General features: G+C 38.4%; 1 protein-coding gene across 18 annotated transcripts in view; it reads right to left on the bottom strand.

Annotated features, from left to right (window-relative positions):
- fryl (furry homolog, like) overlaps positions 1-26672 on the bottom strand; it is a 372606-nt gene that overhangs the window by 191664 nt on the left and 154270 nt on the right. For all 18 annotated transcript variants that reach the window (XR_011885352.1, XR_011885353.1, XM_072252739.1 and 15 more), the window contains 3 exons: positions 16722-16775; positions 9354-9493; positions 3305-3401 (listed from right to left, as the gene is read on the bottom strand). Coding sequence is in view for 16 of the 18 variants with exons in the window: in XM_072252739.1 (XP_072108840.1) it covers positions 3305-3401; positions 9354-9493; positions 16722-16775 (291 nt within the window). In the remaining 2 variants the exon portion in view is untranslated. The remainder of the gene's footprint in view (positions 1-3304; positions 3402-9353; positions 9494-16721; positions 16776-26672) is intronic.

Here is a 26672-nt window from a genome sequence, read left to right as displayed (position 1 = left end):
TTCACCAAATGCCAGCATAAAATGACACAATGAACAATAAAACCTCTTTACCCATCAAAAAGAGCCAGTTGTTCTTAAAGTTAATAGTAAATGTTTATATCATTTCTTCCTAACACTAGCATTTCAGACATTAAAAGTTTAGACACTTACTTTAAAGTTTTGCACCATTTGTCACTCTGTGTTACAGTATATACAAAGTACCTCTTGAAAATAACTAGAACTTAAAATGCTCAAAGAATAATTGAAAAATATTCTACTACTGTAGTGTTTTTAAATTGAGGCCCCAAAATACTCAAAATGAAGCCCATTAGCAATTTGACTATTTCTCCAAGGGAAAAATCTACATGCTATCACTCTGACCTAATATTAGCATCTATCCATGCCTGTACTAAATGACTACCTTATAACCCTTTGGTTTTTACCAACTGATGGCATAAATTCACAACCTGTATTAGCAGCTAATAAAATAAAATAATTTCACTATTATGGGCCATCAGCATCAAAACTACATTCCTTCAACGTCTGCAAGTCCTGCATACAAACATCAACATCAAACCAGGAATCTAAACTTATCTCAATTAACTATAAAATAAAAATACATAAATGCTTATCAGTAGATAGAGCATATCACAACAGATCAAACAATTCCACACAAACAAAAGCTTGCCTCCTCATATTCGACCTCAAATGATAAAATAGAAATGAAGAGATATGGTTGGTTCTTGCTCTCCTGCTCATATGTCACCTCAACCCAGTTTGTTGCAGATAATAGGTTGAATTCATTTTTCTGACTGTTCCTCATAACACTTAACTCACCATAATCCAGAACTCTGTGGTCTATATCAAGCCTGAATACATTCAATGATTCAGTCTCCACAGATCACTAGGGCGGGGAATTCTACAGATCCATAATCATCTCAAAAAAAAACTATTAATTTCCACACAAAACGGGTGATTTTCTTAAAAAAAATCACTGAATGTGGATGTCACTTAGAATGGTAGTAGTTAATGTATTTAAGTACTGTACTGTATTTAGAACAGTTGACTGTGTTATAATCACTATAAAGCTGTGACAGCTAAGTCAGCCACCTGTAGATATGAAGTCATATATATGCCAGAAAGATGACAGATTACTTTCCTTAATGACAATCAAATTGTTTCACAGTTACCATTCCTGAGGTCTGCCTTAATTCTAGATTTATCTTATTATTTTAATTTAAATAACCAGGCTGCACACTGGGTTCCAAAACTCTGGCTGCTGATCCATTAACTTAACCTTCAGACTACATTTTCCTCAAGGAGAAACATCCTCCCAGCACCTTATCAAGTTCCTTTAGGATCTTATACATTTAAATAAAATCAGCTGTTATTTTTCAAAACTCCAATGTGTATATCCTGTCCTGCTCAACTCTTCATTATAAAACCATTTCATCCTACACTCAAATTTCAAAATTCTTCTGTGAACTATTCAATAAACAAATACCCTTCCTTAAATAAAGAGACCAAAACTATATTCAGTATATTCAGAATCGCATGGGGTGTTTTCACCAATGCCCTGATATGACAAGACTTCCCTATGTTTGCAATCCATCTTCCTTTCTATTAAGCAGTCAATTTGCTTTTCTACTTATGTAATTGTATGGTCTTAGTGTTTCATTCATGAAGCTACTCAGGTCTCTTTCACAGCTTTATTCTGCATTCTATGTTCATTTACATAATATTTGGCCTTTCTGTTCTTATCATCAACTTAGATAACATCAAATTTCCAACCATTATACTCAAATTCTAACTTCCTTAAAACTCATTTAATTACTTTTGCAGATTCTCTGCAGTTTGCAGATGCTTTCACATCTGCATTTATAACTTCAGCAGGTTTGGTTAAAATGCACTCAATCCCTTCATTTATTGTTAATCAAGAAAGCAAACATTTCAGATTCCAGCACTAACCCTTGTGGCACTCCACTACTTAAAACTTGTCAGCTTGAAAAGAACCCACTTATTCTACTCAAAGCATAATTGTCAAAGCTCAAGGAGATAATTGTGAATAAGGTGAACAGAACGGAGTAACAACATCCAAATTAAAGTGCTTGGGTAGAAAAATGGGCAGGACAGGCAAGGCCAGTAGTTAGCGGACCTGCTTGTCAAGACGTTGTGACAGATACCACATGGGCCAGATAAGGGACTGTTAATGAGCATAGAAGTAAATATAGGATCATTTTTTCTTCAAGAGAAGGAGACAACTATAGAATACAAATCATTGCCAGAAACAGTTACAAGGCTTTGATATATCATGCAAATACAGAATCTACTATTCTGTAGGAAGTACTGGAAACATTAAGCATGCCGAGGAAAGGGAAACAGTCAATGTTTAAAGTCTGTAGTCTTTTCTCAGGATGATCTTGCCTGACTTGTTCAGTTTATTCAGCATTTTTGCTTCCATTTGAAATTTCCAGTATCTACTATTTTGCTTGACTATTCTAAGTGTGTTAAAAGATGAGAGATGAAGTAATGCTAAAGTTAGATAGGGACGTTTGACCACAGTAATCTACCATGAATTATAAAATCAAACGAAAGATTTAAGCATCTCATCTAAGTTGAGTTTTGTTTAACTTAATGTAGTTGTCCAAGGTCAAGGAATTTTACCAACAGAGATACACTTTGAAAACTTGCCCACATTTAGAGGACCCAGAATGTTACATCACACAAAAATCAAAAATCATGAAATATACCATTCTATTCTGACACAGAAAAATAACCAATCAAATGAATATAAAACTAGGGATATAACGTTTAAAACAAAAAAAGAAATTGATAAGTAACTGTTTCTGTTAAATTCATTTCTCTCAAAATTCTTTACTTCAAATATACATTGCTCTTAAGTCATTAATCTATCGTGCTATTGAAAGAGTATGCCCAAACACTTGCAAGGTGTGAACAGACTGCACAACTATTGTGGCAAAATTATTGGATTCAGTAAAGAATAATGTCTATGTAAATAGTGTTACTGTTGCATGATACAAGAATAACATGCTTTATAAAATCATAATTGCTTAAATAGATATTTTATAAAATATAGCCACCAATTTTTTAAATGGTTAACAGGGTGAATCATTAATTTTCTTCCTTCTCTCCTCTGTCCATTTGTACAGAAAGCAGCCATTTCTTCTAGTTTTTTTTATTTTACAAATTTTACTATGACTAAGATCCAGTGGATATTAACTCAGAGTTACAGGACACAGGTAAATATCTAGATTTAATTTTTTACTTTACAGAGAAAACAGTCAAGAACATTGCAGAAGCTTACCTGTTTTAAAACTTCTATCAAAACTAAGCAAAAAATGAAATCTATAGCTAAGTCTCTTCGTTCAAGCAAATAATCTCTATCACGATGTTGTTCATCCCTGAAAAAGAGAAAATAAAGATAAAGCATTAGCCTACAATTGTTTCTTGTTCTATGTTCTGAGTTTGTCATTTTAAAAATCATAGCATTTACAATGTTTCTTCTTCCTGTCCATGTTATCGATGTTAATGCATTAATTTAAGCTAATGAATTATAAGTAATGGATTAAAATGAAAATCAAGAATAAAATACATATCCTGGGGAAAAGTTTGAACATTTGGGAGACAGCTTGGAGTATTTTATTAATGGATGCAGTGATGCATACTCAAGACTCTGCCAGAGAAGTAGATTTTTCAGAATACCAGATATAATTCTAATTAATATTCCAATAAATCTTTAATTCTCTCCTTTAAAAATGTTACAAGATAGCATAATAAACTATTCAGTAAACATTTAAGAAGCACAGAAGCCCTGGTGCAGAGGGAGCATAGGAAATAGCACTGAGAATTCTGAAAAACAGATACTGGATCATCAAAGTTTCATTGCACCTGCACCAAAAAAGTGGCAGACTTACGCAACTTCCACTAAATAATGTAATGCTATTATTCTCAGACTTCTTTACTTCAAAAATTAAATTAAGTTTTTTTCTCCCCAATACAAATTTAGGTTACAATGAAATGTTTTGAGTGAAAAGTAGAGTAGAGGAAAATAAAAGTCACCTGAAAATGGTGGAGATCTGTCTGAAACGGTAGTGGAGGCAAATATAAACCTTATCAAACTCAAAAACATCAACAACTAAATAAGCAACTGAGCCAAGGTAGATCTTAGCCTGGGTAAACCTATGAAAGGCGCGGGGCCAAACAATATATAGCGCCTTTAGTTTGGCTTTTTTTGACACTGATCAACAGAAAAAGGCTCTTTCACTGTGATACGAAAACAGATCTCTACAAAGTGATCTAAATTAATCACAAATATAAAACACAAAATTAAGTATTCACCCCCTTCAAGTCAGTATTTAATAGATGCATCTTTGGCAGCAATAACAGCCTTGAGTCTGTGTGGATAGGTCTCTATCAGCTTTGCACATCTGGGCACTGCAATTTTTCCCCATTCTTCTTTACAAAACTGTTCAACCTCTGTCAGATTGCATGGGGATCGTAAGTGAACAGCCCTTTTCGAGTCCAGCCACAAATTCTCAATTGGATTGAGGTCTGGACTCTAACTTGGCCACTCCAAAACATTAACTTCGTTGTTTTACAGGTACTCCTGTGTAGCTTGGGTCATTGTCTTGCTGGAAAACAAGTTTTCTTCCAAATCGCAGTTCTCTTGAAGACTGCATCAGGTTTTCCTCCAGGATTTCCCTGTATTTCGCTGCATTCATTTTACCCTCTAACCTTCACAAGCCTTCCAGGGCCTGTTGCAGTAAAGCATCCCCACAGTATGATGCAGCCACCTCTATGTTTCATGGTAAGGATAGTGTGTTTCTGATGATGTGTGGTGTTTGGCTTACACCAAACAGCATTCAGTCAGATGGCCAAAAAGCTCAATTTTGGTTTCATCAGACCATAGAACCTACTCCCAGCTGACATCAGTGTCTCTCATATGCCTTCTGGCAAATTCTAACCGAGATTTCACGTGAGTTTTTTTTCCAACAGTGGCTTTCTCTTCGCCACTCTCCCATAAAGCTGCAACTGGTGAAGGACCTGGGCAACAGTTGTTGTATGTGCAGTCTCTCCCATCTCAGCCACTGAAGCTTGTAATCCCTCTAGAGTTGCCACAGGTCTCTTGGTTGCCTCCCTCACTCGTCCCCTTCTTGCACAGTTAGTCAGCTTTTGAGGATGGCCTGCTCTGGGCAGATTTACAGCTGTGCCATATTCTTTCCAATTCTTGATGAGTGACGTAACTGTACTCCAAGGGATACTCAGTAACTTGGACTTTTTCCTGCATCCATCTTCTGACGTGTTTTTCAATACCCTTTTGCAGAGTTGCTTGGAGTGTTCTTTTCTCTTCATAGTGTAGTTTTTGCCAGGATACTGACTCACCAGCAGTTGGACCTTCTTCTTCTTTTGAGTTTTTACGGCAGTTGGCATCCACATTGTTGCATTACTGCCATCTTCAGGATTTATTGTCCCTCATTGTCCATTCACTTTAAAGCCGACTTTCCAGCCCCGTCGCTCTTAAAAAACTAAACAACCATTTCCTCCCCGATCACTCTCCCCACATTCCAATAAACTTTTAACACTGTTCTCTACCAGTCCTATTTTGCGTAATTGTTCTAACATTTGTTGCCTTTCCTGTGCAAATTTCTGGCATGAAATAAGGATATGCTCTACTGTTTCAGTCTCCTGACATAGATCGCAAAAACCTGTTGGATGCTTATTTATGATGACCAGAGTGCCATTAAGGTTGCTGTGCCCAATTCTCAGTCTACTTATAATTACTTGCTCCTTCCACTTTACTCCCCTACTTCTTCCCATATCTACTCTGTTCTGAATTGAATGCAAATGTCTTCCTTTTATTGCTCTGTCCCAATGCTGCTGCCACTGTTGATTTATCCTTCTCCACACTATGCTCTTCCTCTCTGATTTTGATAGCTTAATATTGACCTCTATAGATCCTTTTTTGACTGCCGCTTTTGCCAGCCTATCTGCTGTCTCATTTCCCATAATACCCGAATGTGCTGGAACCCACATGAATGTGATATTTTTGCCTTGTCTAGCCAGTCTTGAATTTGCAAACAGGATTTCATAAAGCAGATCCTGGTGACCTCAAAATGTACCCGCCTTAATGCTTGCAAGGGCTGATACAGAATCGCTACATATCACAATATTATTACAATCAACCTGCTCACTCCATTCTAGCGCTAACAATATGGTAAAACATTTCAACTGCATATACACTCAAGCAATCAGGTGTTCTCTTGCTAATTTCCACTTGATAACTTGGTACAACAATTGCAGACCCTGTTGCACCTGTTTCTGGATCCTTTGATCCATCCGTAAAAATCTGTATGCCTTTACACTTACATTCCCTATAACTATGATATTCACTGAGTATATCAGCCGTCTTATTACTGTGCTTAATCTTAAGCAATTCCAAATCTACAGAGGGATCTTCTATACCCAGGAAGGTTTGACATGCCACACCACACTTGGACAAAACTCTTTATTGTATACACCCATATCTTTTGCTGTTTGCTCTCCTGTCCAGTCAAAACTTTCTTTTTGTGTCCTCTCCCTCTCCCAGCATGTCTACAACACCCTTTTTGTAGGATGGCTATTACCATGCCCCCTTAAATTAATCCAGTAATTGGCCTCCAGCTGTTTACACCACAGCTCCAACGGCATTTCATTTGCTGGCAGTCGGACCTTCCAGATACAGGTGTATTTTTACCACAATCAATTGAAACACCTTGACTGCACACAGGTGATAACCCTTTAACTAATTAGGTGGCTTCTTAAACCATTTGGCTGCACCAATGATGATTTCATGTGTCATATTAAAGGAGGTGAATACTTTTGCAACCAATTATTTTGTGTTCTATATTTGTAATTAATTTAGATCACTTTGTAGAGATCTGTTTTCATTTTGGCACAAAAGAGACTTTTTCTGTTGATCAGTGTCAATAAAAGCCAAATTAAATAATCTACTGTGATTCAATGTTGTAAAAGGATAAAACATGAGAACTTCCGGTGGGGGTGGGGGTGGGGGGGGATGAATACTTTTTGTAAGCACAGTACCCGGTCAGGTGCTGAGGGACTATGATGCCCAGCTAACAGAGGTCTTACCGGACATCTTAACATTTCTTTGAAACAGTCCACTGTCCCTGCAGCTTCAAGGTAGCCACCATCATTCCGATGCCCAAGAGAGTGATGGTAACTGGCTGAAGTGATTACCGCCCAGTGACGCCGACTTCAAGAATTATGAAGTGCTTTCAGCAGCTGGTAATGGATTTTATAAAATTCCACCTTCCAGCTACATTGGACATCTTCCAGCCCACTGGTGATGCCATAGCCTTGGCCCTCCATTTCATCTTCACACCTAGAAAACGATGCCTCATACACCAGGATGTTGTTCATCAACATCAGCTTGGTGTTCAACACTATGATTCCCAAGAGGTTAGAGTGTAAACTGTATTTCGTTGGGACCCAAAAGCCCCGTCTCTAATTGGATCTTGGACTTCTTGACAGAAAGACCCAGTCAGTCTGAGTAGACAGCAAAGTCTCAAACTCCATCACGCTGAACACTAGTGCCTCAGAGGGCTGTGTGCTCAGCCCTTTACTGTTCATGCTACACCTGCCCATTCACAAACCTTCCAGATGAGGCAACACTTCACCTGCAAATCTGTTGGGGTCGTCTACTGTATCCAGTGCTCCCTGATACGGCCTTCTTGACATTGATGAGACTCGACGTAAATAGGGAGACCACTTTGCTTTATCTGCAAACAGCAGAATTTACTGGTGGCCACCTTGAAGTAATCTCCTTCCAGTAATTTTCCCCTCCCCCTTCCCTGGTCTTCTATTTCCCACTCTGGCCTTTTCTTCTCACCTGCCTATCACCTGGTACCCTTCCTCCATCCCTTTCTAACATTTACCACTCTCCTCTCCTATCTAAGAAGATTCCGCCTTCTCCAGGCCTTTGCCTTTTCCTTCTGTCACTTCCCAACTTTTTAATTCACCCCTCATCCCACCAACTTGGCTTCACCTAAAACCTTCTCCCTTGTCTCCCCCTTCTCCCTCCCTCCAACCTTTTTATTCTGGCATTTTCCCCCTTACTTTCCAGACCCGATGAAGGGTCTGGGCCCAAAACGTCAACTTTGTTTTTTCATTTTCACAGATTCTGCCTGACTTGCTAAGTTCCTTAAGCATTTTGAGTGTGCTGCTCTGGATTTCCAGTAGTTGCATAATCTCATGTTATGACCGCTGCTGTTCACACTGCTGACTCACAACTGAACTGTCAGATCCAGCTCAAAATGCATCATCACGTTCGTCGATAGTGCAACAGTAGTTGGTCTCATCAGCAACAATGGTGAGTCAGCATATAGAAAGGAGGTAGAAAGGCCTGTCAAATAATGTCAGAACAACGATCTCAAGTCTCACCGTGGACAAGAGAAAAAAGATCATAGTGGACTTCAGGAAGGCGCAAAGCAACTACTCTCCATTGCACATCAATGGCTCTGCTGTGGAGAGTGTGAAAAGCACAAAGTTTTTTTGGCGTGCACATAATGGACGATATAATCTGGACCCACAACACCTCTTCATTAGTCAAGAAGGCACAGCAGAAGACTGAGGCCGCCCTCACTCTAACAACTTTCTATATGAGCAGTATCGAGAGTGTTCTGTTTGACTGCATGATTGTGTAGTACAGGAGCCGCAAGACCCTAAAGACAATAGTAAAAACTACTGGGAGGATCACCGTGGTCTCCCCCCCCCCCCCCCCCATTTGTGACATTTACTGACAGAAGGGCCTGAGGCATTGTGAGGATCCCTATCAGCTATCCCACAATCTCTTTGACCCACTACCATCAAGCAGGAGATACGGGAGCACCAGGACTAGGTCTGCCAGAATGGGAAACAAATTCTTCCCTCAGACTGTGAGTCTAATGAATACCCTGTCACCACTAAGGTTTCATCACTAGGACTACAAACTATTTACTGTACTTTTACTGTCTAACTGTGCTGTGCACATGTAGTCTGAATTATATTTTATTAATTTATGGTAATATTTTCTTTAATTTACTCTGTGTGATATATGTTTTGTGGGTGTACTGTGTTCCAAATGAACGTTGTTTTATTTGGTTGTATACATGTACAATAAGATGACAATAAACTTGTACTTAAACTTGTAGCTGAGGATTTTAAAATTGGGATTATCTTGAAGAGTTTTTTCTCCTAAAACCATCATTAGCACAATGGGTTGAATGGGCTTCCACTGCTATACATTGTTATGATTCCCTAAACAAAAGATGATTTGTTTTTTCTTATTTCTCTAACCAAAGGTAAAATAAACGTACCCTTTTGATTTTGTACTTGACCTCGGCCGATATTCATATGATTCATCTTCTGTTCCGTTCTGCCGTCTGTACCAGTCAAATAAGGTGCGTAATAAAGACGGAAGGCAGTGTTCTGCTACTGAGCTCATAGAGCTAATCACCTGAAAATCACAAAAGATGATCATAAAATCCTCTGAGTTCAATATAGCACAAGGTTTGTGCATTTCAGACATTAAAATCTGTACTTCCCCATTTATCACTGTGCCCTGGCTCGATTCCCAACGCAACTCAGGGCTTCCAGAAACTCTGCAATACTTTAACAATCAATACTGGAGCTCACTCCTTGCAATTCTCAAGGCCACCTCAGGTAGGATTCATTTGTAGTATTGATTTTCCTTATTAACTCTTTTGGTCTTGACTGGGATTATTGACATTTTATTCAATAAATGTCATTTTGTGCATGAGTGAAAAAGAGTATGTGCAAATTATTGTGATGCTCACAAAAATATCTACCTTTCTTGCCTAATGAGTCAATTATTTAGTTAGCCAATACTGGAAAAATAACTCTCTACCTCATTTTTCAACAAGGTATATCAACAGCTTTCTGGACCAAGATCAGCATTTTCAGATAATCAACTAAGCCAGCTTTTATAACTTACATTTCCAACATTCATGGGGATTTTCCCCAACTCCTTCGTCCCTATCACGTAATTATTAACCTTTTGTTTCCAGCTCTGCCAGATTTAATTTTTGTTATATACTAGGATTTAATCCTCATTTTTCACTTGGCTTTCTCGCCCCCATTTTGATCTGATCTCTCGTTTCATGCTTTCACCGAATTTCCATTTATTCCACTTTTCTCACTTATCCACCTTAACTTCTCCCAGTTGCAACATCAACTGTTCCTTTGCAAATGCTTAGTCTGCTACGAATTTGCAGCGTTTGCTACTTCATTTTAAATTCCTATATGTGATACTGTATTTTTAGTTAAAATTCAATTAAATTGGCACAGGACTGGAATGAGTTCAAAATCTGACCTATATAAGGACTGCTGTTCTTCTTTCTTAAAGACTATTTGGACTTATGATATTGAGGCAGCCTATCACGTTATTGGCTGGTGGCGCAGTGGCATCAGCGCCGGACCTAGGAGCGAAGGCTCCCGAGTTTGAATCCAAGTCGGGCCACCCCCTGAGCACGCTATTCATCTGTGCCGGGTTGAGCGTCGAGCTAGCCACTTGGCCTTGTAAAAAACAAGGGTCGAGTCAGGATCGTTCATATCGTGAGCCGGTTAATCAGAAAGGAGACCAGTCCTGACACTAAGCACCAGACAAGAATGGCTGACTGTCTGGTGCGACACGCTAGGAAGGATCATGCTATTGATTTTGATACCAGTCTTTCGAAACAGTAAGAAAAAAAGAACCAAAAACCTTAAAACAGAGCCAATGTTATTAATGAATTTAAATACCATATGTAAATCATGTTCCTGTATTAAGTATTTTACCCAATTAAAAGTCACTTCATGTGGACACAGGACGGGAAAAAAAGCACATAATTAAAGATATAATCCAAAAAACTTACATCCTTTACATGTTCTACAGCTATGGCATTTGACTCTGAAGTTTGGAACGAAGTGTGAAATTCTTAAGTGCATTTCATAGAAACATGAATTTTGCTCTGCAACCTCTATAGCATATTGGGACTGTACAAGTTTATATTTTTTTCCTTTTGAATTATGAATCATTTCAGCCTTTCTCTTCCTGAAGTGGCAAAAAGATGCATTCATACAGAAACCGTCTACATCTTACAATGAGATGTAAAGATGCTACTGGGCCCCTTGCTGATAGCTCAAAGCAATTTGATAATCCGAATTACTCTGAAGCTGTATGACTCGCATTGCTCTGCAGATACAGTTAGAGAATGAATGGAAGCCTGAGGTTTATTACAGATTCAAGAATTCATTTACTTGGCTGTTCTCTACTTCCAGATTCGGTTTACCTCCAAGTCTTCAGTCCCATTTCAAAAATGGCCGAGCTTTAAATCCTAAACTGGTTTGTGGACTCGTCCCTTCCCACAGTGGCTGACTACTTTTCATGATCAGTGTTATGTTTTGTAATTCTAAAACTTCAAAACTAATCGAAAGGACAAGGGAGCCGGGAAATAACTCGTGTACTGTACAATCAACACACACACAAATTGCAGTACTTTATGTTCATTTACTTTAAGTGAGACACGCACATATCACCTGGTGGCGTGATGATGTAGGCCATTCATGTACTTTGCACATAAAACCATACAAATTATATAAACAATAAAGAATGCTAAATCAAACAATTTACCCCCAATACTACTTAAATATTATTGAAATATTAAATACACAACAATAAGGTCACTTTTTTTCCTGATGGGCCACTGACAAGCCTTGCTTTCTTCTTACTTCCTTAAAGGCCAACCCAGTCTCAAAATCCTAAAACTGCAACCCAACCTTTACCAACAACCACTTCAGAGTTTGGCCTCAGCAAAGCTCATGACATGACATGACGTGTGACCAAGTTGTGGGATAAGAGGAACTGCAAATGTTCATTAGCTGTAAATTGTCTTCTGATATCCTTAAACCATATTGTATTTGAACATATTTTACAGCTTTGACCCATGGAAACATTTTTAAATGAGTAATTGATTTAAATGAGTAATTCAGACTTCCCAGGTCACTGTTGAGAAATCAAATATACAAAAACCCTTTCCTGATTAAGGATGCAACCTGAACTACATCATGAGATTGTCCAGTACCTCTGTCTACCCTCTGCCTCTTTGTACAGCTATAATTTTCTTTCCCACCTTGCTATTTAAAAAAATCCTGGCACAATGTTTTGCAACACTTATCAATCTCCTCCTCGGAATCTCCAACACAGCAAATCCTTTGCTCCAGGCCCTGTCAGTCAATACATGAATGTTTATTACAGTGAAAACTTTTCAAGGACATGAGGAATAAATGAATACAATCAATACAATCAAATGGCAAAGTTTTCATTTGTCAATTGTTACGGAGTGATTTTGTATTATGAAAAAGGTATATTTGGCAGAGTGGGGACTTGCAGTGAAGCTGTGGACTAGTTCACTGCCTGCAGAGGTAGGAATGAGCTTCTTCCAGTGATCACAGAGTTGGAGTTAGAAGTAAATATGAGCTGAAGTTATAGTTAAGAGTTAAAGCTCAATGACGTCAAGTTAGAGTACTGAGGTTAGGGCCATGGAACCTTGTAACTGAAAGTAAATATTTCTAGACATTACAATTTCACCACCAATAAAGGAACTGTTAGTTGGGTTACATGAGTTTCTGGAACTACTGTAATCCTTGTAGTGATGAATTCTAACTCAATATTTCCAGAATTTTGATCCAGCACTAAATAAACAATTTTAATGTGTGTTTTCTTACATCTCGGGTGTAAGGGGCCAAAATGCAGAGAAGTGCTGTTCAGTTACACTCAGTACCTATTTTATTGTGTACACCTGCTCATTAATGCAAATATTTAATCAGCCAATCATGTGACAACAACTCAATACATATGAGGGGTGATTGATAAGTTTGTGGCCTAGGGTAGAAGGAGTCAATTTTAGAAAACCTAGCACATTTATTTTTCAACATAGTCCCCTCCTACATCTATGCACTTAGTCCAGCGGGTCCTGGAGCATACGGATCTTGGACCTCCAGAAAGTGTCCACAGCAGGAGTGATTGATACGTTTGTGGCCTAAGGTAGAAGGAGATGAGCTATACAGCTCTGGTTACATGCACATGCAGTTCAACTCTGAGTGACTATGCAGAAAGTTTGAAATTAATAACTAATCTGGGGTGATTGATAAGTTCATGGCCTAAGGCAGAAATCGATGAGTTATTAACTTCAAACTATCTGCATAATCACTCAGAGTTGAACTGCATGTACATGTAACGAGAGCTGTATAACTTATCTCCTTCTACCTTAGGCCATGAACTTATCAATCGCCCGTGTTGTGGACATTTTCTGGAGGTCCAAGATCCGTATGCTCCACGACCACTGGACTAACTGTGTAGATGTAAGAGGGGACTATGTAAAATATCTTGCTAATGAGAGAAGTCAGAGGAGAGGGCCAGACTGGTTCAAGCTGACAAGAAGGCAACAGTAACTTAAATAACCACATATTACAACAGTGGTATGCAGAAAGACATCTCTGAACATTAAGTACTGTATAGGAAGTACTGAATAAAGTGGCCACTGAGTGTAGTTTGGGGACTTAATACACTCCATCCTCTAAACCACATCCTCTGATCCAAGAATCCAGTGGTAGTATAGAGGGGTTATAGAGTCCAAGAGTAGAAATCAAACAGACTGCCTCATCCGCAGCAGACAGGCTTTGCTGAGCTTTGCTTTACTGCATTCATAAATAGCAGTAATGACCAACTTAAAAAAGCTGCCCCTACTCCGATCTTTGTCAACCAGGCTCTTAAGCCTGATTCTTTTGTTGAATACTATGACCAAAACATAAAACAGATAAATGTACAATATCAACATTACATGAGGAGGACAGAATATGAATATACTACTGAGTGGCTCGTTTGCTCATCCCTCAAAGCCTTTCCATCAATCACGACACTCAGTAAATTAAATAGTGAAACTTCCATAAGTCAGGAAATTTGTCAGTAGTTGTAAAAAATCAACATAACATGGGAAGGGCAGAAAGCAGCTGTGTTTCGTCGCAAGTTGGATCTTGATACATTTTAGTACTGCAGTCGTCAAGTTACGACAGGGTCCCGTTTGTGAGAACGATTCATAACATGAACTGCATGCAAGTTGGAAATGAACACAAACAATGTGTAGGAGAATACTGCAGCAACAGTTGTGAAGGGAGAGTGAGCCGGCTCAGGAAGAGCAGTGAGCGAGTAAGGCTAAGCAGTGCTCCCAGCTCAGCTTTATTCAGGGAGGGGAGCGGAGCGGTGGGGAGGGGTGGGGTAGAGAGAAAAAGAAAGTGGAAAAGCCCCATTCCACAGAAGATGCCTGCGACAGCAGCTAGCAAATCCACCTCCACCCATCCTATTGGGCTCCCAGAGAACTTCTTCATATCAATAAGTAGGACATCATAACCTTTGGAAGACCTATAGAAGACAATATAACAACTGACAGAACTGGGTGGGTAATGCACACAAATGTGGCATGAGTTGTGGAAGATGTTTTGATGTTATAAACATGGCAAGGAGAAGGGAACAGAGGCAAATGAGTGGTCTAAAATAGCACCAGTGAACAACCCAACCACAGCGATGTCTTGCAGACTGTTCACAAAACTATTTTTTTTTTACTTATTGTGTCTTCTTTCAAATATGATTCTATTACTAAGCTGTGTGCAATTGGAACCTCTGATTTACATTTTGATGGTGTGATTTTGGGTCAATTGAGTGATCTGGCTCCTTGCAGTCTTCAAAAGAGTTCGATGAGATTGGGAGCAGACTGTGTGGCCTGAAGGCCTGGCACGAGTCCATGATCGGCTCCATTGCTTCTCTCCGATTGAGGTGTTGAGCAAGGTTGAAGTCAATGAAAGTGAGAGCAGATGACAGGTGGGTGTTTGGTGCCATCTGCTGGCATTTGACTGGCCTTCCTCTCCCTCTCGCTAGCTGCTATCGAAGGATTATTGGAATCCATGTTGAAAGGATTGATCAGCAAGACTTGTGGCTGTGGACCTATTTTGGAGTACTTTGAAGTTCATGTTGCATGTGTTTCTGGATTCTGGTTACTCTTTCTTTGCTGCTTTTGAGCAGCTTGATCAGGGCGATTGGTGAAGACTCGGGGGCTTTGGCAAAGACTGGCTGTGCAGTTGGCCAGCATCAAGTGCTGAACTGAACTAAAATGAATACTCCTGGACTTCTGGTTTGATGTTTGGTATTCTATTTGTTGTTTGCTTGCTTTTCATTGATTACTCAATTTTTTTTCGTGCACTAGATTTTGAACGGGTTCCATAGTGTTTCTTTGTTTTGTGGCTGCCTGCAGGAGGATGAATCTCAGATTTATATTTTGATAGTAAATGCACTTTGAAACTTTGTTTCAGTCCTAATAACGAAGTCCATTAGGTCTGTACACTTGTTGAATACTGGCAAGATAGCAGAAGAGAGGAGAGGTTTAAAATAGATTGTTGGCTGTGGGCCATTATGTAGAGGGCAAAAGAAGGAATGTGAGGATACGCTGGGATCAGCTTCACATTCCCTATGCTGAAGACGAACAAGGCCAATATTGCAGTATCAAGTTTCTGTTGATGCTCTCAGATGTGGCACTACTAATATTCATTCTTCTGAGTATGGCTACTTCAAAGTAGCAAGCCCCAAAGAGAGTCAGCACTTGATGTAAAAATAAAAGCTCGCAAGGATGGATTCCAACTAATTCTTTCACATGCATCACCCATAACATAGGCTTTCATTCTGGAAACTGCTCTCATTAATTATTTATGAAGCAATCTTTAAATGGATGAATTGTACAATATCCTTTTTGATATTCAATCTTCTTTCAGTTTGGTTACCTTATGGCAACAAACTTCTTAAATTTTCATGATGATCTTCCAATTTATCAAATTTTTATGACATAAACCTTTCAAGTTTACTTATGCAGAAACAGCAGTTGTTAAATGCATTGCTCAGTATATGAACAGAGAACTTGTACAAGGAAAGATAGGTTCAATTGGTTTCTGGAATAGTGGCTTTCAAGCAAAGTAAAGGTCTTCAAAAGCAGTCTTGGCAGTTCTAATTTATTGAGTGTAGGAAAAAAATCAATCAAGGCTCTTGTCCCAAAACTACATTTCACAGGTACCGTCAGTGAACACAATACAAGCTGAATGACGTCTTTTATTCAACACATAATTATTAAGTGTTGAAGCAGTACTAAAGATTCATGCAGACCAACTAGCTGGAGTATTTATGGACATATTCAACCTCTCACCTCTGAGGTCTGAGGTTCCCAGCTGCTTAAAAAAGACATCTATTGTACCAGTGCCCAAGAAATGCATGGTGACCTACTTCAGTAAGTGTTGTCCGGTTACATCAAGCATAATGAAATGCTTACATAACCGTAATGAAGTAAAATATTCAAATCATTAAGTACACTAAAAGTCAACATAGTCCATGTGAAGGTTAAAATTCTGTGATAACTATGGCTCAAATAGCAACATGATTTATACAAATAAGATAACATTTTGGATAATGTGGATTAGATATTAACATCTTGGATTTTCTCATGAATTGAATTAAATTGTAAACTACTGACGTAATACAAACAATACACAGTAACTCATAGAATATTGTTTCTGGGGTGTACAAATAACAAATACAATACTTCACAATTAGAATTTTTCACAATTTCAAAATATAGCATTCTTTTTACCTGATCAAACTGTAAATCTTCACCTCTTTGCAATGATCTGGACAATGGCTTCTCCTAAAATTACAAACAGTGAAAAAAGTGACTGTAGTCCAATTTTCAAGCAATAAAACTAAATTTGCATCAAAGTACTTCAAAGATTGAATTTACAGCAGCCAAACCACATGTATGCTATTTAGTAATTGCATAGTTAGTTCTCAAAAAATTAACATTCAAACAATATAAAATTACTCAACTCTACTAAATGATGCATTATGCTTTGACCGTTGATATTTGAATTCCTGACTGAATATATCTATTCAATTTCAATTTCTAGGCTGTTGTTATTTGTAAAACCATCAAAAGTGGGCTAGTACCACCACCTACTTCTGTGCCTTGGAGAACTGAGAAAGGAGGTGTGTTTATGTGACACAACCCTGGGTCAAGACAATCACTCAACAGATTTTTGTCAGGACATGGTTGAATTTAAGACAGGAGTGCGAGTTACTTATAGTGTGGCAAGTTCCAAATATCAGTCATACATTCTTACATTTAATTTGTTTCTCTCTTTCATGCGATTTAAAGCATTTATGGATTATGTATTTGAAAAGTAATTTTGATTGGAAATATTTTAATTGCTCATCACATCAATCTTTGACATATTCTGCAAGACTCTGTTCTTAAAGAATAATTCAAAGATATTGAAAATCCTCACTCTGAACTTTACCAGAAGCCAGTCACATTTACAAAATGGGCAGACTGTGGAAAATGCAATTTAAAGTTAAGTCTTAAGGTTTGATATTTAATATGACAAATAATTTAACACTTTCTAAATTCCAAGAGATGTCTTTAAAATTAGTTATACAACTGACAGACTGAGCAACATTGATAAATTATACCACTCTGATGTTAGTCAAAAATGTTCTGCTTTTGGGCAATTAAGTACAAAAGTACAAGGACATGGTGAGTGGCTTTGCAATCATACATCAGCAATTCAAATTTCACCCTGGTTTGTTTCAGCAAATAACTATCCACTAATTAGTCCTCAACTAAACAACAGCTATATCAACATACGGTGAAAGAACGTGATCTCAATAAAAGAAAAGTAGCTTTGATGCATTATTCTAATTTTGACACTGATATTGAACCCTGTGAGATACTGCACTCATCTGAACACTGAAATTTAATTGCTCCATAAGATAAATGTGCTTTCAGCTGCCAAAGCCAGAAACTCAGGAATGTACTCCTTACCATACTCCAACTATCTTTCCTTCATTGGCACAATTTAAAATCTTCCTCAAAAATATCTTTCATAATATTTGCTTGGGTATTACAGCACTAAATTATGTTTGCTAATACCCATTAAGTCCTTTGACATGTTTTACCACATTAATTATAAAATATGCATAAATACAAGTGAAAATAGATACTGGTCCACCCAACTTAGAGAATTTAAACCAAGAAAAAGAGGATGTTTAAAAAGAAGCACCAAATAACTGATGTCAAATTAAGAACGGAATGCCTCTTTTAAACGCAGTTCTTAAATGCTTGAGTTTCTTTTGAGTTTATTTAATCTTTTGTAACGTGGGCATTATTGGCAAAACCTGCATTATTATCCATCTCTAATTACCCTCAATTACCTTTAACACCACCCTCTACAGTCTATTTATTGAATCTACACCGATAGTACAACCATTTAGGATTTAGCCATGGCGATAATTGAGAAAGAACAGCATTTTGATAAGGATGGTGTGTGACTTGGAGAAGAATCTGCAGTTGGTGTTACAGGTATTCACAAATGCCTGCTGCCCTTGATAGTAGATGTTGCAGGTTTCGGAGGTGCTATTGGAGTAGATTAGGAAATTACTATAGTGCATTTTGTTAACTATACACACAATAGTCCTAAAAACTGACAGTGAAAGGGAATGAATACACGAGTTCCTAAATGGACAGAATGGCTTTGAGGTTCTTAAGAAGCATGTTGGAGCTGCATTCACTCATATAAGTAAGGCATTCTATAATTTCTGACTGTGGGTGTTGATAATGATTTCAGGTGGCAGTAAGCAACCCAATGACCACTCTTACTGGTCCAGTTTCAAAACAGTGGTGATCCCCACAATATTCGACGGAACAAACTTGATGATGGGCATTCTACAGATTGTCACGGGCAGGTAACTACTGCCTGCCATTCTAGTAGCTAACATTCACGCTACATATCAGCACACGTCTAAATATTGTCCAAATATTGTTTGCAGCTATGGGCAGCTTCCTCTGAGTAGTTATGAATCGAATATCAAATTGTATAATTAGCAAACACCCTCACTTATAGGAGTTATATAACAATATTCTATTAAGCAAATCTAGTTTGGACCCATAGGTTTAATAGTAAACTGGTCATCTCAGTTTTTTCTTTACACCACATTGGCTGAGGATTACAAAACCTTTGTGCAGTCTTCGGCACTCACAAAGAGGCCAATTTGTTTTTGAGAATGCATTTACTCTTGGCTATATCTTTCTACTGGCCATTACTTAGGCATCACCATTTGTGACAAGATGAGGAAATACTATAGAGCAGGGATCCCCAACCTTTTTCGTACTGCGGACCGGTTTAATATTGACAATATTCTTGCGGACCGGCCGACCGGTGGGGGGGGGGGGGGGGGGGGGTAGGGGTAGGGTTGCCAACAGACAAGAGTAGCAGACAAATACGTTGAGTTTACCCCCAGAAAGACTACAATGACCATGAAGCCTTGCGCGGGCACCAGTGCGCATGCGTGACCTACCGATTCCCCCCCCCCGCCACAAATCGTTTTCGGCGATTCTGTTCGGGGGGGGACAGGGGTGTTAATCACTACCGGAATATAGGTGATAAATGGCTAATACACTCAATTTCGTTTCTAAACGGGTTTATCTAACGAATTTAATATTAAACACACAGTGCATATTTTCCACGCATGAATATAGTGATAAGTCAATTATCAGGGGAGGACAGGGGAGCTTCAAGTAAGTGTTGAATGAACTTCCAGTAGAAGTGGCAGAAGCAGGTTCAATATTATCATCTAAAGAAAAATTGGATAGGTATATGGACAGGAAAGGAATGAAGGGTTATGGGCTGAGTGCAGGTCGGTGGGACTAGGTGAGAGTAGCGTTCGGCACGGACTAGAAGGGCAGAGATGGCCTGTTTCCGTGCTGTAATTATTATTTGGTTATATAAGTAAGTCAATAGCATCCTAACATTTTAAGTAACGTTTGAATATTAAACACACAGCACATATTTTCCCCGTATGAACATATAAAATCATTGCAACACACCAATATCGCTGAATCAGTGGGAGCCCTGGGCTTGTTTCCCTGCAGCAAGACAGTCCTATCGAGGGGTGATGGGAGACAGCGATTCTCGAAGGGGGTTCCTTATGTCCGGTCTATTCCGCAATTTAGTTTTCATTGCATTCAATGCAGAAAACTCCGCTTCGCAGAAAAATGTTGGAAATGAAAGCAACGTTTTCAGTGCTTTCGTGGCTATCTCAGGATACTTAGCCTTGACTTTGATCCAGAATGCCGGCAGAGATGTTATGTCAAACATACTTCTCAGCCAGCCGTCATTTGCAAGCTCGAGGAGTTGATCATCTTCCCGCGCTGACATGGATGACGCGTGCATAATGACCTCACGTGCATTCAAGCTTAATAGTGCATCACAGGGAATGAGGAAAGGTGCAGCTGACTCATATCACCAAATCATATCGTTCCCTTGCGGCCCAGTAGCACATGCTTTGCCGCCCGGTGGTTGGGGACCGCTGCTATAGAGCTTTTGCTTTACTCAGTCAGTTGTAGGATTATCAAATACATATCACATATTGGAGCTTTGCCATATTAGCACCTCAATATGTCAGTGAAAATGGCATACTCTTCTGCGCTCTGCACTGAATCAGAGTTGAGATGACATCTTCCTAATGACAGAATGAGGGATATGCCACACAGCGAGATTACATATTATGATGAAATACATATTTGTTATTGTTGATAGCCACAGAAGACCAGCTTTAATCTGCTGAATCAGTTTTGAGTTTATATAATTTAGTACAATAGGAATGTCACAACACTTGGTGCGAATAACACACAAAATGCTGAAGGATCTCAACAGGCCAGGCAGCATCTATGACAAAGGGTAAACAGTAGACATTTCAGGCTGAGACCCTTCATCAGGACTTTTGCCCGAGGAAGTTTCGTCCTGATGAAGGGTCTCAGCCCAAACACTGACTGCTTACACTTTTCCATAGATGTTGCCTGGCCTGCTGAGTTCCTCCAGTATTTTGTGTGTGTTGCTTGAACTTCCAGCATCTGCAGATTTTCTGTTGTTTGGACTTGGTGTGAATACTTGACTCTAATTTGCTGTCGTGACTGCTACCAAAGTTGTGATGGACAGAGGAGCTCACACATCAGAGAGGATGAGGTCAAGTAAGTTTTGATTATTCTACTCCATTGGAGTATAGAAAAATGAGATGTCATTTTATTGAACCTAATAAGATTCCAAAGGGGTAGATGTCAACGGAATGTTTGGGGGATGGGGGCGGAGGGGGTGGGTGGGGAAGAGTTTCAGATTGAGATCATTCACTTAAGCTGATAAGAAGGAACTTGTTCCCTTGCAGGGATTTCCAACCTTTTTTATGCTATTAACTGAAGAGTCAATGGACCCAAGTTAGGAACCTCTGCAAGAGTCACATATCCATTGAGTTCTTTACCCCAGAGAATTATGAAGGCAATAAAGCAGTTATTGAATATATTCAAAGAAAAGATTGAGGGTCATTTAAACTATAAGAGAGTTAAAGGGAAAAGAGACAGAGAAGTACACTTACAGCAAGCATGGATTGGCCATGAAAATAATGAAACTGCAGACACTAGAACTATGAAATAAAATCAGGAAACATTGGAAACAGTCAAAAGGTCAAACATTTGTGGAAGGAGAAACAGAAAGCCATTGACCTGAAAGAACAATTGTTCTTCTTTCTGCAGATTTTGTCTGATCTGTTGAATGTTTTCATCATTTTGTTTTTTATCTTGCATTCTTTTACTATCAATTTAAATCACATGACATATTAGTATTTGAAGATTAATTTGTTTAATAATAAAACAAACCAACTCAATTATGTATTTTACAGGCAATTGTAATTTTTTTGTTGATCTGGGAACTTCCAAGCCTTGATACCCTGGATTTTTGAGCATTCTTGGAAAATTGGAAACAATTTATTAATTTGCATTACAATCTCTGAATAGCAGAAGATCTTGCTATACCAATTCACGTCTTGCACCAGAATTTGACATATATCTAATATTCACATTGAAGTGGTCATCTTCCAGTCAAGATGCACCTGCGTACGATGCTCCTTCGGTCGACATCTTCTGGTAGACTATGAAACCACATATTTCTCTTCTTTTATGTCTTTTACATTTGTTCTTCATCTTGAATGTGATTCTGGAATTACTGGAGTTTGTGATTTGCAGTATGGAGATTGCTTAGGTGTTTCAGCAGTCTGCCACCTCCAAGAGGATTTCAGGAGGCAAAGGCAGCATACGCAAACCTCGAGGCAAGCAGGCTTCAGGACGGGGTGTGAGCCACTGTTTGACTCACTTTGCTGATTAAAGTTTCCATTGTTTGCCAATAAAGGGATGAGGGAGATTGAAACATCAAGGTGAATGCAGAAGATAAACGCTGGTTACCTGCCTTTTGATTACTAGTGGGGGGGGGGGGGTCGCTCTGCATTCGGAGAGGAGAGACTATGCTTTTTGATTGCTGGGGTATCACTCTGCTACCAGAGAGTAGAGACTGCCTTTTGATCACTGGAGGATCACTCAGCTGTTAAGAGATGGGAGTGGCAGCTGCTGCTGTGCCCTGAGAATGTTTGAATATGGATGTGTTTTTCTTATTCTGTGTTTTTCACCCGATCTTTCCCATTTTGTGTCTGGGGAGGAGGGATTCGGGGGGCTGATGATCGTGCTGCTATACTTTTCTTTCTCGGTTTCATGGCTATCTGGAGAACAAGAATTTCTCAGTTGCATACTTTGATAATAAATGAACCTTTGAATAAAGTTCCAATTCAATTTAAGTAATTATAGACAATTAATAATAAATAATTGTATAATATACAACTCCAAGGCAAAAGACATGATACCAATTTTTGGCAAATAACCAATGATGTTTATGCTTTTAATGTTTGCTGTTATAAAACATTTAGTAACTCCAACAGTGTACAACTAATATCAGGATCATCACCCAAATGTTTTTTGCATGAATGAATTCATTAACAACATTGAATACATTATATGTCATTTGATTTTAAATGTGTAATTGAAGGCTCACACTCAGTGATTCAGGCACATCATCTTCCCCTCTGCCATCCAATTTCTAAATGGACATTGAACCCATGAATACTACCCCACTACTTATTTAAAAAATTTCTGATTTTTGCACTACTTATCTTAATCTAACTATTTAAGATACATATATATTAGTGCAATTCAATTTTTTCATTATTTATCCTGTATTGCATAATACTGCTCCCGTAAAGTTAACAAATTTCATGACATATGCCGGCGATATTAAACCTGATTCTGATGTTTTTTTTTGTTTTACTTAATTGGTGGCATAACAAAGTAACCAGGGTCGCACTTGTAACATATTTGCTCTTATTACCAATTGTCCACAATTACAGTGGCATGCAAAAGTTTGGGCATCCCTGGTCAAAATTTCTGTTATTGTGAATAGCTAAGCGACTAAAAGATGACCTGATTTCCAAAAGGCATAAAGTTAAAGATGACACATATCTTTAATATTTTAAGCAAGACTACTTTTTTTATTTCCATCTTTTACAGTTTCAAAATAACAAAAAAGGAAAAGAGCTCGAAGCAAAAGTTTGGGCACCCTGCATGGTCAGTACTTCGTAACACCCCCTTTGGCAAGTATCACAGCTTGTAAACGTTTTCTGCAGCCAGCTAAGAGTCTTTCAATTCTTGTTTGGGGGATTTTCACCCATTCTTCCTTGCAAAGGGCTTCTAGTTCTGTGAGATTCTTGGGCCATCTTGCATGCGCTGCTCTTTTCAGGTCTATCCACAGATTTTCAATGATTTTAGGTCGGGGGACTGTGAGGGCCATGGCAAAACCTTCAGCTTGTGCCTCTTGAGGTAGTCCATTGTGGATTTTGAGGTGTGCTTAGGATCATTATCCTGATGTAGAAGCCATCCTCTTTTCATCTTCAGCTTTTTGTTTAACAGACTGTGTGATGTTTGCTTCCAGAATTTGCTGGTATTTAACTGAATTCATTTTTCCCTCTACCAGTGAAATGTTCCATCTGCCACTGGCTGCAACACAAGCCCAAAGCATAATCGATCCACCCCCATGCTTAACAGTTGGAGAGGTGTTTTTTTCATGAAATTCTGCACCCTTTTTTTCACCAAACATACCTTTGCTCATTGCGGCCAAGAAGTTCTATTTTAACTTCATCAGTCCACAGGACTTGTTTACAAAATGCATCAGGCTTGTTTAGGTGTTCCTTTGCATACCTCTGACGCTGAATTTTGTGGTGAGGATGCAGGAAATGTTTTCTTCTGATGACTCTTCCATGAAGGTCATATTTGTGCAAGTGTCGCTGCACAGTAGAACAGTGCACCACCACTCCAGAGTCTGCTAAATCTTCCTGAAGGTCTTTTGCAGTCAAACGGGGGTTTTGATTTGCCTTTCTAGCAAACCTACAAGCAGTTCTCTCAAAGTTTTCTTGGTCTTCCAGACCTCAACTTCACCTCCATCGTTCCTGTTAACTGCCATCTCTTAATTACATTACGAACTGAGGAAATGGCTACCTGAAAACACTTTGCTATCTTCTTACAGCCTTCTCCTGCTTTGTGGGCATCATTTATTTTAATTTTCAGAGTGCTGGGCAGCTGCTTAGAGGAGCCTATGGCTGCTGATTGTTGGGACAAGGTTTGAGGAGTCAGGGAATTTATAAAGCTTTGAAATTTGCATCACCTGGCCTTTCCTAACGATGACTGTGAACAAACCATAGCCCTAACAAGCTAATTAAGATCTGAGACCTTGGTAAAAGTTATCTGAGAGCTCAAATCTCATGGGGTGCCGAAACTTTTGCATGATGCTCCTTTCCTTTTTTCCCCCCACTCTAAAATTGTACAAAACAAAAATAATACACTAATCTTGCTTAAAATATTGAAAAGAATGTTTCATCTTTACGACTTTTGGAGATCAGTTAATCTTTTACTCGCTTAGCTATTCACAGTAACAGAAATTTTGACCGGAGTGCCCAAACTTTTGAATGCCACTGTACATCTCAATCTTCTCAGCCAACCTGCCCCACCCATTCACCACAACAATTGTTGATGGAGTATGATTCATCCTTGGCAGGCTTCATCTCTCATCAACTACTAATTGTTAAGTGCTCTCATCACCTACTATTGTGCACTCCTGCCCTAGGCCTTTAAAATTCAATGATAATCTAAGTGGTTTAAATGGATCCAACTGAGATGGTTCAACTCCTGCAATGTGCTTTAAAAAAAATCCATTTCTGTGAACATGATGTAGTTTAGAACCTCTTGAATCTCCCAAGCTACATGATGACATTTCTGTGAAGCAAAATCAGAAAAAGACAATTGGTTGAATGGTGAAAAGGTTGAAAGGATTAAATAACTCATTTTGACTTCTCCGGTGTTATTTATATTTAAAGCTTGAATTATTTTGTAGAAACTTCTGGAAGTGTAATATACATTTGAAGTAAATCTCCTTGCACAAAACTAAATCAAATGTTACCTTCTTAATTCGCTTATCTACTCTCTTTATAAGCAGTACACTGTGCAGCAGTAGCAAAATGAAAAACTAACAAAGGCCAATCAACACAAAAGTCCACCTTATGATCTTGCAAACAGGACAATGTAATCAGTTATTTTACATTCCATATTTGTCAGATGGAGAGTGCTGATAATGATCCTACAGGGTAGGGTAAAAATGTAAAATAAATACTGCACATCAGACGAGGAACTACATGCAGGCATGTCTTCGGTCCATCTTGACCGCGTGATGAGTATGTTGTCGTGAGTCAGACCAATCTGCAACTGGATAGGCACTTCAATATGCAACATACTTCCTTATACATTTGCACATTTAGTGTCTTCAAGCAGAACTGTTTAACTATAAATTTCAGGGACTGACCGAAACAATGGGTTGACTCAGTTTGACTTGTAAACAAAGTAGTAATTTAGAATGTTTTGCAAAAAATACTTACAGCTGTAGAAGAATAACAAAAAGCTTAATCAAACTGATGAAAGGCAGACTTGTTTATTTCAGACAAACATGACACAATGGCCAACAGGTTTTACTCCTATATTTTATGATCACGTGAAAAATAATTGCAAAATTTGCTATTCACTGTTTTCTCTCCTTTTGAATAAGCAGATAAAAAAAAATCAAAGTTGTCCATGGAAGGTTTACAAATCTATTTAGTTTATTGACCCTTACATCACACTGCTTTTCACATTCACAGACATGTCGCATCGATATGCAATCTTACTCTAAAATGCAATGACAGTAAAGTTTGTAAATTCTGCTGGATAACAGATAACTGCGCAAAAGGCAAGTCAAATGGAATAGAAAAGGAATTCATACTGTATACAAAACATGTTTAATGTATTGCAGATGAATTTTTTCTTTCAATTTCAGGACTACTTTTTGAATATTTCCTGCTTACTCAGTTAATTCTAGATTTTCAGAATCAGAATCAGGTTTAATATCACCAGCATATGTTGTGAAATTTGTTGTCTTTGCAGCAGCAGTACAATGCAATACATAATAATAGAAAAAAAATGAATTACAGTTAGTACACATATTAAATAGTTAAATTAAATAAGTAGTGCAAAGAGATAAAAAAGACTCCTAAATCACTCATTTATCCTCATAACATATAATAATTATTTCTACTT

Source organism: Mobula birostris, chromosome 3 (assembly GCF_030028105.1).
Source record: "Mobula birostris isolate sMobBir1 chromosome 3, sMobBir1.hap1, whole genome shotgun sequence".
Classification (NCBI taxonomy): Eukaryota; Metazoa; Chordata; class Chondrichthyes; order Myliobatiformes; family Myliobatidae; genus Mobula; species Mobula birostris.
This window is presented reverse-complemented; position numbering and strand designations above follow the sequence as displayed.